The 11,554-nt window shown below is 39.7% G+C and overlaps 1 protein-coding gene across 1 annotated transcript; it reads right to left on the reverse strand.

The window, feature by feature from the left end:
• Window positions 1-417: 417 nt before the first annotated feature.
• On the reverse strand, window positions 418-816 carry LOC309808485 (non-histone chromosomal protein HMG-14-like; the record flags this gene model as incomplete). Its single annotated transcript, XM_082628789.1, has 1 exon — window positions 418-816. One exon carries the CDS (start codon window positions 814-816, stop codon window positions 517-519), a length of 300 nt encoding a protein of 99 aa, XP_082484915.1. The 3' UTR covers window positions 418-516.
• Between the last annotated feature and the right edge of the window lie 10,738 nt (window positions 817-11,554).

Genomic DNA, 11,554 nt, shown 5'->3' on the forward strand with positions numbered 1-11,554 from the left:
TTAACAGTTACTAGAAGAACTGGACTACTATGACCAAAGATGTTACAGAGTGCACAAAATTCTGCCCAGGAGAGCCAAGATCAAGGGGTGAGTGGTTTGCTTTAGGAAACAATCTTACCAAAAACAACATTGGAAGAGAAGTAATTTAAAGTGTTTAAGACATTAAATGCATAACTGACTCCAAACTGCCATTTAGTATGCTTTGTATTATAGGATATAAAAGCTACCTTCCATCTGTGGAATGTTAAGCTGACACCCAAGACAGTCAAAGCCTCCCATATTCAATATCCCACTATTTTCTGCTTGTACCAAAAAAATAAACAACCAGCAAACGATTTCACCTCTTTAAAAAAAGCATTTACACTTAAAAAATGAGATGAGGTGGGATTCCCTCCTTTTTCAAAATGTTTCTAGAGCTACTAAAAAACTTGCATTTACAAAATAGTTGATAAAAATATTCCTCTGGATTGTACAAGAAGGGAGACAGGGAACACTGATAGGACCAGGTGTGTGATATTAATCAGACTGGGCTTCTTTGTCTCCTGCTTCATCAGAAGTTGGGCTCTCCTCGTTTTTAGTTTCTCTGTTTTCTGCGGGTAAGTCTTTAGTCTCTTGGTTAACCACTTCAGCCTGTTTTCCCTTTGCTCCCCTTTTCCCTTTTGTTTGCACTTTTTTGTCTGAAGATTTTTTCCCTGCCACGTTTTTTGGCTTTGTTTCCACTTTTGCAGGAGCCGGTTTAGCTGACAACCTCTCCAGTCTCCTCTTGGGTTCCTCCTTCACCACCCCCTCGGCGGAGCTGACCTTCCTCTTGGGCATCATGGTGGTGGGGCAGGCACGTGCCAGGTACCTGTGGGCTGCTGCACGACGAGAGCCTTTGAGAAACTGGGCTGCCTGGCCGCTGCCACTCCTCCTACCCTCTATTGTTTTTTTTAATCTCTATTTTATTTATTTTCTCTGTAATCTTTATTATTTCCTCCCTTCTGCTGATTTATGGTTTGCTCTTTTTTTTCCTAATTCTTTTAGGTGGTAGGTTAGGTTGTTTGTTTGAGATTTTTTTGTTTTTTAGGAAGGCTGTATTGCTATAAACTTCCATCTTAGAACTGCTTTTGCTGCATCCCATAAATTTTAGAGTATTGTGTTTCCATTTTCATTTGTCTTGAGATACTTTCTGATTTTCTCTTTGATTCCTTTATTGACCCATTGGTGTTTTAGTAGCATGTCTTTTAGTAGCATGTTTAGTAGTACGTGTTTGTTCTTTCTGCATTTTTTCTTTCTGTAATTGATTTCTAGTTTCATACCATTGAGGTCAGAAAAAAATGCTTGATATATTTTCTATCTTCTTAAACTTGTTGAGAATTATTCTGTGGCTGAGCACATGATGTATCCTGCATAACATTCCATGTTATGGAACATTTGAAAAGGTTTCAAACATTTGAAAAGATTGTGTATTCTGCTCTCTTTAGATGTAATGTCCTGTAGATATCTACTAAGTTCAACTGGTCTCTTTTGTCATTTGAGACCACCGTTGCCTTAATGATTTTCTGTTTGGATGATCTGTTCGTTGATGTCAGTGTGGTGTTAAAGTCCCCTACTATTATTGTATTACTGTCAATTTCTCCCTTTATGTCTGTTCGTATTTGCTTTACATATTTATGTGCTCCTGTATTGGGTGCATATATGTTAGCAAATATAATATATTCTTCTTATATTGATCCTTTTATCATTATAAAATACCCTTCTTTGCCTCTTGTTATAACTTTTGTTTTAAAGCCTATTTTGCCTGATATGATTATTGCTACCCCTACTTTCTTGTCATTTCCATTTTCATGAAATATCTTTTTCTATCCCCTCACTTTCATTCTGTTGTGTCTTTAGCTCTGAAATGTGTCTCTTGTAGACAGTATATAGCAGAATCTTGGTTTTTTAATCTAATCCCACCCTATGTCTTTTGACTGAAGCTCTTAGTCCAGTGACATTTAAAGTAATTATTAATAAGTATGTACTTATTGCCATTTTATCACTTGTTTTCTTTCTTTTTTTATAGTTCTCTGTTCATATCTTTTTTCTTTTTGTTCCTTCCCTTGTGGTTTGATGATTTTTTTTAGTAGTATGCTTGTGTTCCTTTCCTTTTAGGTTTTGTGTATCTATTGTAGATTTTTGATTTGCTGTTACCATGGCGCCCATACATCTTGACTTACAAGTATATCTGGTTGTTTTATACTGGCAGTCATTTAAGTTCAAACAGATTGTAAAAGATCTACATTTTTTGCTTGCTTCTCACACATTTTGTATTTTTTTTTACACAACTTTATTGGAGTATAATTGCTTCACAATGGTGTATTAGTTTCTGCTTTATAACAAAGTGAATGAGTTATACATGTACATCTGTTCCCAAATCCCTTCCCTCTTGCGTCTCCCTCCCTCCCACCCGCCCTATCCCACCCTTCCAGGCAGTCACAAAGCACTGAGCTGATCTCCCTGTGATATGCAGCTGCTTCCCACTAGCTATCTACCTTACGTTTGATAGTGTATATATGTCCATGCTTCTCTCTCACTGTGTCACAGCTTACTCTTCCCCCTCCCCATATCCTCAAGTCCATTCTCGAGTAGGTCTGTGTCTTTATTCCTGTTTTACCCCTAGGTTCTTCATGACGCTTTTTTTTTCTTAAATTCCATATATATGTGTTAGCATATGGTATTTGTCTTTCTCTTTCTGACTTACTTCACTCTGTATGACAGACTCTAGGCCTATCCACCTCATGACAAATAGCTCAATTTCGTTTCTTTTTATGGCTGAGTAATATTCCATTCTATATATGTGCCACATCTTCTTTATCCATTCATCTGATGATGGACACTTAGGTTGTTTCCATCTCCAGGCTATTGTAAATAGAGCTGCAATGAACATTTTGGTACATGCCTCTTTTTGAATTATGGTTTTCTCAGGGTATATGCCCAGTAGTGGGATTGCTGGGTCATATGGTAGTTCTATTTTTAGTTTTTTAAGGAACCTCCATACTGTTCTCCATAGTGGCTGTACCAATTCACATTCCCACCAGTAGTGCAAAAAGTAGGCATAGAGGGAACTTTCCTCAACATAATAAAGGCCATATATGACAAACCCACAGCCAACATCATCCTCAATGGTGAAAAACTGAAACCATATCCACTAAGATCAGGAACAAGAAAAGTCTGCCCACTCTCACCACTCTTATTCAACATAGTTTTGGAAGTTTTAGCCACAGCAATCAGAGAAGAAAAGGAAATAAAAGGAATCCAAATTGGAAAAGAAGAAGTAAAGCTGTCACTGTTTGCAGATGACATGATACTATACATAGAGAATCCTAAAGATGCTACCAGAAAACTACTAGAGCTAATCAATGAATTTGGTAAAGTAGCAGGATACAAAATTAATGCACAGAAATCTCTGGCATTCCTGTACACTAATGATGAAAAATCTGAAAGTGAAATCAAGAAAACACTCCCATTTACCATTGCAAAAAAAAAGAATAAAATATCTAGGAATAAACCTACCTAAGGAGACAAAAGATCTGTATGCAGAAAATTATAAGACACTAATGAAAGAAATTAAAGATGATACAAATAGATGGAGAGATATACCATGTTCCTGGATTGGAAAAATCAATATTGTGAAAATGACTCTAGTACCCAAAGCAATCTAGAAATTCACTGCAATCCTTATCTAACTATCACTGACATTTTTCACAGAACTAGAACAAAAAAAATTTCACAATTTGTATGGAAACACAAAAGACCCCGAATAGCCAAATCAATCTTGAGTACGAAAAATGGAGCTGGAGGAATCAGGCTCCCTGTCTTCAGACTATACTACAAAGCTACAGTAATCAAGACAGTATGGTACTGGCACAAAAGCAGAAAGATAGATCAATAAAACAGGATAGAAAGCCCAGAGATAAACCCACACACATATGGTCACCTTATCTTTGATAAAGGAGGCAGGAATATACATTTTGTATTTTTGATGTCATATTTTAATCTTCATGTTTATCTCTTAATTTTTACTATAGTTATAGTTGTTTTTATAATTTTTTTTTGTTTTTTAATCATCATACTGGCTTACTTAAGTGGTTGATCCTCAGTCCATACTATATATTTGCTTTTCCTAGTGGGATTTTCCCTTTCCTATAGATTCTTACTTCTTTTCCACTTAGAGAAGACTTTTTAACATTTATTTCAGGGTAGGTTTAGTATTGATAAACTCTTTTAGTTTTTGCTTGTCTGAGAATCCTTTATCTCTCCTTCTATTCTAAATGATAGTCTTGCTAGGTAGAGTATCCTAGGTTGCAGGTTTTTCCCTTTCCACACTTTAGATATATCATACCACTCCCTTCTGGCCTACAAAGTTTCTGCAGAGAAGTCAATTGATAGCGTTATGGGGATTTCCTTGTATATGACTCTTTGTTTTCCTCTGGCTGGCTTTAGAATTCTCTGTGTATCTTTAACTTTTGCCATTTTAGTTGTGATATGTCTTGGTGTGTGTTTGTTTGGACTCATCTTGTTTGGGACCCTCTGTGCTTCTTTTACCTACATATCTGTTTCGTTTTTCAGGTTTGTCTAGTTTTCAGCCACAATTTCCTCAAGTACATTTTTTTTTTCGAGTCGTGGGCCTCTCACCCTTGTGGCCTCTCCCGTTGCGGAGCACAGGCTCCGGATGTACAGGCTCAGCGGCCATGGCTCACGGGCCCAGCCGCTCCGTGGCATGTGGGATCCTCCCAGACCAGGGCACGAACCTGTGTCCCCTGCATTGGCAGGCGGACTCTCAACCACTGTGCCACCAGGGAAGCCCACCCTCAAGTACATTTTTGTCCCCTTCCCTCTCTCTTCTCCTCCTGGGACTCCTATAATGTGAACGTTGTATGTTATCCCAAATATCTTTTAAATTATTTTCTTTTTTAAAATTTGTTTTTGTTTTTGTTTTTCTGATTGGGTGATTTCCATTATTCTATCTTCCAGATCACTTATACATTCTTCTGTAACACCCAGTCTGCTATTCATTCCTTTTAATGTGTTTTTATCTTAGCTATTGAATTATTCATATCTGATTGGGTCTTTTTTTATATTTTCTAGTTCCTCATTAAAATTTTCACTGTGTACATCTATTCTTTTCTCTAATTCAGTTAACATTTTGTTAACAATGTTTTGAATTCTTTATCTGGTAAGTTGTTTTTTTCTATTTCATATTTATTTTTTCAGAGTTCTTCTCTTGCTTTTTCAACTGAGACCAGTTCCTCTGCCTTTTCATTTTGCTTAACTTTCTCTGCCTCTGTGAATTTAGGTGGAAAATTTACCTATTATGCTTTTAAAGTGGTGTTCTTTTGTGAGAACATTCCTACACAGGCTGCATGTGCCCAATGCATTTGGTGGGTGAGATGGATTTGACATGGATGCAAGTCAGGTTTTTCCTCAGAGTGTGCTGGCAGCTATCACTTGGGTAAAGAGTGGGCCTGGAGGTGGAGCGGCTGCTGCTGGAGCTGGGTATGGGGTGGGGCTTCCGTCTGCTCAGTGGCCATAATTGCCTTATCAGGGGTGGGGTCTGATTTCCAAGTTGCTGGAGTAGCAGCTCTGAGGGTTGGGCCCCAGTTGGCTCTCTTCCCTTTAAGTGTGTGCTTTCCCCTTTCCCTGCACCAGGACCCTTGCTTCAGCAGTGAGGGGAGAGCTGAAGCAAGTGTGCCCTGTGCAGTCTCTCAGCTTGTGTCAGCCACAGACAGGGGTCTTAGCTGTTTCCAATGCACTGCCTGTGCAAGTGCCAGCAATTGTTTCCCTTGCTCTACTCAGATGCAGACTCCTGTGCAAGTCTCCTTTTTCCCTCACAGCCAATCACTCCCCTAAGCCTCCACCACCCCTGTCCTATTATGGAGTCACACTGCAGGGAAGTCAGGGCTGCTTGGACTCTCAATGTGTACTGGGGGCTGAGCTGTGGTGGAGCGGGCTCCATCAGAGATCTGGGCTGTTTCTGATGTGCTGCTTGAGTAAGTGCCAGCAAGGACCACTGCCCCACCCAGGCTCTTCCTGAGGACTCAGTAATCTCTGAATCCAGGGTCTAGTTTTCCCCCTGGTCATGGCCACCCCAGGTCCAGTGCTACACTGTGACATGAAGTAAGCAGGGCTGGAGCATTCACTCAGCTAGTGCTGGCGTGCACACTGAGGTGGTCACAGGAAATCTGCCATCTGCTAGAGCAGACCTCTCGCTGCCCTGCCTTGAGGGGTGGGCCAGCACATGCATGCTCCTCACAAGTGGTATCCAGGCTTCCCACAGCCCTCCTGTTACTCCCAGCTGTCCTCCAACCAGCCAGGGGGCTTGTCTTCCCCCACATAACACCCCAGGGCTGGGGAACCCAATCTGTGGCTCTCACCACTTACTCCCCAGTGTGGGTGTCTGCCCATGTAATCTCCCTTTTCCTCTGAATCTCCTCCCAGGGGCACAGGTCCTGACCTGATCACTCTTTCTCCTTCTTACCCGATTATATGTGTATCTTTCTTGCAGCCTTTGTTGTACAGGAGTCCCTCTGCCAGTTTCCAGTTGTTTTCAGTGAGAATTACTCCACTCGTAGATGTATTTTTATATGTTTTTGTTGGGGGAAGGTGAGTGCCATGTCCTTTTACTCTGCCTTCATGGTTGATCTCCTTGAGATAGTTTTAGATTAATAGGAGAAGTACAAAAATAATACACAGAGTTCCAATATATCCTTCACTCAGCTTCTTCTTACATTAAAGTCTTATATAACCATAGTACAATTATCGAAATTATTAGTCTCAGTACAATGCTGATAACTAAACTAGACTTTAGTAAAATTTCACCAGCTTTTTTCATTAAGATCCATTTCTAATTCCATGATCTCATCCAGGATCTCACGTTACATTAGTTGTCTTGTCTCCTTAGTATTCTCCAATCAGTGACAGTCCCTCTGTCTTTCCTACTCTTTGTTGACTGACACTTTTGGAGAGTACTGCTCAATTATTTTAATAACAGTCTTTTTTCTCAAAATAAAGTTATTTTCTCTTAAATCAATAGCATGTCATTGTTTTCCATTTTCTCAGTTGGTGACTAGTTGACACATAGAACTAAAAGCACCACTGGATACTGATTTTTCTTACTGGAGAAGATGGGATTCCAGGGTCCCAGCTCTTATTATTTATCACTTTGGTTCCTAAATGTCAAAACAAAAGGAAAGCTAAAAGCCTCAAGTTGTTTCCTGAAATTAAAAAAAGAAGAAGAAAAGGAAGGAAAAATGATGAAACCCTCTGCTCCTCTTCCCCCACACAGCTAGAAAGGGCTAGCTTAGCTTAAGATCATGAAAGACAGAGTGAAACCTCTACATTTTCATTAATTTCACACATTATGCATAGTTACTGTTAGCACATATGCTTTCAATCATCCCCTGTCTTAAGAACAGTGCAAATGTGGGTGTTAAGAGAATTGAACCTGCCAAACATATTTGACATCACAATGCCCTTGAAAGAGCTATCAACTAAACCCAGATATATATGTACATCTCAGCAGTTCTATTTTATTAAACTCACAACATTTCCACCCAATTTAAACTTACTGTGATAGCACATGTCGTGATGGATTTGGGTGGTGGTTTCCTTTCCAGTTGGCTCTGAGAATGTCATATTAAGCCAGACCACAATCAGATGCCAAGTCCATAATTAGCTTTCTCCTTCCACTTGGGTTTCTTTTGTTTTTTGAGCAGACATGCAATGCTGGATACAACCATGAAGGGATGGTGTGAGAATAAGACCTACTAGAAGAAATGTGACAATGGTTGTGAAAATCCATTTTAAGAGCAGCAGCTCTTGTTACTTTAAATGTTAACTATGAATTTCCAGCTAAAGGCTATATTTCTACAATAGTGATTGAAAACTGGTGGTCCCTGGGTCAAATATAGCTCACAGATGTGTTTTATTTGGCTAGTCCAATGTTATGAAAGCATCTGAATTTGTGGCCAACATTTACATATAAAGAGATTCTACACAAAAATATGGATTTCTGGAATCTCATGAAAAACTTGATGTGGCCACATTGGGCCTACTTTTCCACATGGCAACAATTGGCTGGGGCTGAAGAGCAGCTGGCCGTTTGAGACGGAGTATGTACCATCTGGTTAGCATAATTTCTACCCAGCTCTCTTCTCCTGTTTATGTAACTTGCTTCATCTCTGTGGGTGTTTGGATTTTCAACACTAGTTTATAATCACGGATAAAGAGAACTTCGATTATTTAAGCTTCTGGTTCTACCAAGGTGATAAAAAAAAAAGGTGGTGAGAAAAGATGACGTGTGACTTAGTCTGGGATCCTTCAGAAGTAGATCTGGAGATAAGGACTTAAGTGTGAGTAATTTATTTGGGAGGTGATCCCAAGAAATAGTGGCAGTATAGTGGAGAAGTGATTTGAAGAGAAGGTAACCAATAAAGAATGCATTATCAATTAGGTAACTGCTGTGGGAAGGAGTTTAATCATTCTTGTGTCTGGAAGACAGTGTGAAGTATGAGTGTTGGAGTTACCCTACCCAAGAGGCAACAGACCAGTCATTCCCATCAGTTATTGATTGATGGTTGCTTCCAGAAGCAGTGAATCCTCAGCATTTCCCAATTTGCCATTCCTATGGGCAGATCATGACTGGAGGTCAGAGAAAACCCTCAGACAAAGAGAAGCAGATGCCAAAACTTGGAAATTAGTGCCATAGGCACCGAAATGAAAGGCCCAAGAGGATATTTGCAGGGTGGCAGCATCAGCAGTAGCCTCATCATGCTTCTGAGGCTAACACGAAATGATGTGTACAGTGATGATTTTGTCTCACAGAACAGATGGGGCACTTGATATTTGCTAACCAGCAGTACAAAGTTTCTCTTCCTCTTGAGAACGGCTCATCCTTTGAACCAACTCCAAAAGTTCCCCAAGTTAACTTTTGCTCCCTGCTAGGTAAAAAAGTTGGCTCAATCAAACCTCCCAAAGCAAGAGAGTTGTGAGTATAGAGTGTCTTTTGCAGTCTACCTGGGCTTTGGTCCCCTTATTCTCATTTATTCCAGAGCAGGACATGTAAGCACTTTCCATAGTTAGCCCATGGTCAGAATCTAGATGTGAGTAGGTCACATTCGTGGTTTATTGCTAACAATGGTGAGTCATATGAGAATTGGATGTGACTCAAACATGAGCCTAGTGCACATGAGAGCTTTTGTCATATTGTTGTTTCTTTTGGTGAGAATCCTCCTCAAACTCTGTGATGTGTTTACAGTGACTTTGAACTAGAACAGCACAAAATTATAAATTATGTAATTATTTACATGGAGTTTCAATCACTAATTGATCTAATCCTGCTGGTATGACAGCTGGTGGCACTCAGTTACACAACAGAAACTGACATAGTCTCCTGAAGAGCAAGGACAACATCATCAACACTTGAACAGTATCTGGCTTCTCATAGAAGATGTTTGCTGAGTCCTATGACTCATTTTTTTTTTTTTTGCTTAGCAGATACTAAGTGCTCAACAACTTCATATTCTTTTCATTCCTTTCTTCCTCTCTTCCTTCCTTCCTCCCTTTCTACTCTCCTTCCTTCTTTCCCTGTCTCTTTGTCTCAGTTTATCAATTGGAACTGGGATGGGGACAAATAAAAGGACATTCTGGAGATAATGAGATATATAAACAGGTAAGATTGGATGGGAAAGAGCTAATTCCTTGAATATTAGGTGTCTAAGAAGGCATTTTTAAAGTCCAGTATGTCTTCCTGAGTTAGGAGCAGTCTTGATGGGGTGACATATGAGGTTAGACCTAATTCCGCTTCAAGCCCTGAGTAGCCCTAATGCTGGGTATTGACTCTCTGCTTTGAAGGCTTTTGCCAAATTGATTTTCTCTTTGGGGAATCCTTCCTAATGTGATCTTAGTGGATTTAAACTAGAAAGTACAGAAGATTATTTAGATACATAATCATTACATTGAGATTCAATTACTCAGCAAGAACCCTAAAAAGTCAATCCACATTGATGAAATGGTTGATGATTATTTTGGAAAATTACTCAACAAAAGTGTGTACATTTAGAAAGGTACTATGCAAAGCAACTAGGACAGTGATTCTCAAGTGGGTGTGGAAGATGAGAGTGCCACTGTGTGTAGGGGGAAGGGTTGTGTGTAGGCGGCTGTGGTGAGAGAACATATCAGAATCTCCATAACAAATTTCTCAAGCTACATATCTCCCTCCACCCTGCCGCCTGATTCAGGGTGTGCTGGTTTGGTACATCACTGAACAAGAACCTATAGAATAAAGATGCTGTACACATATAAGAAAAGGATGTTTCCTGGGTAAGCTCTTCTTTCTGCTTAGCCCAGTGTGGAGGGGTCTCCTTTTGATAAAGCTGCTGTGGATATACTGGGACAGCCTTCCTGATGGGAGTATCACTCATTGCCCAGGAAGGTACAAAGCTGGTAGCCTCTGTGGAGGAGCAGCTCGCCATTATGTAGACCACACTGGTTGTGACTCTGAGGTTCATAGAAAATTCCAGAGGTGGTCAGTCTCAATGTAGTGTAAAAGGAGAGCTGTCCCTAAGAACCATAACCAAAGCCATCACTTCCACTGACTATCATCTTGACTATAATGGCCTTAGTTAGAGTCATTATCTAAGGAAATCATTGTGAACAGCATAGGTCCCTGTTAAAATGACAATATGTTCCTTGAGAGATAATGCCAAATTACCACTGAACCTATATTTTATAGTATGGATACTCCTTATGACTGCTTATTTATTGAGTGCTACATACATACATTATAACAAATCATCACAACTACAATAGGATGTAGATATTCTTATTCCCCTTTACAGATGAGGAAAAGGAAGCTCTAGTGAAGTTAATAAATTGGCTCAAGATGTCATAGAGCTATTAAGAGCCAGAGTAAGCACTTCAGTGCATTGGTATGTATTATCTCAAACCCACCAACATTTTTTAGCAAGAAGGAAGGAACACCCATAAGAGGGATGGTGCCAGTACTAGCATTCTATATATAGGGGTCTTTGGTATGACAATCTAGGTGAGGTGGTATTAATTTAGGGAATTTGCTTTGAAGCTGTATTTATCAATACATAACAAGCTCACATTTTAAAAAACTTATTTGGAGTGACTTAGAGAGGAGAGTTGATAGAGCTTATGGGAGAGTTTAAGACCCCCAACTACCCCCTTGGTGCCACCATTGAGAAGTTTATCCAAAAGTATTTTGTAAGAAGCTATCAAGTGTCAGGCTATAGGCTGGTCATTAGAGGTATGGTGGTATGTAGTATTGGAAGGAATGTAATGTAGAAGAGGCATGAAACTCAACTCTAGAAAAAGGGATCAAAACTAAAAATCAGACATATATGAAAACCCTCTGCAAAGAATTACTTTCTAACTATCAGAGTTACTCAAATATGGTGTGGGCACTTCATAGTCCTTCTGTCACTGAGGGTTTCAGACAGAGGTAGGATTCCTCAGGATGGTGTATAGACAGACTTCCCTGGTGGTGCAGGGTTAAGAATCTGCCTAC

This window comes from Mesoplodon mirus (assembly GCF_964341445.2).
Source record: "Mesoplodon mirus genome assembly, chromosome: 7".
Lineage (NCBI taxonomy): Eukaryota > Metazoa > Chordata > Mammalia > Artiodactyla > Ziphiidae > Mesoplodon > Mesoplodon mirus.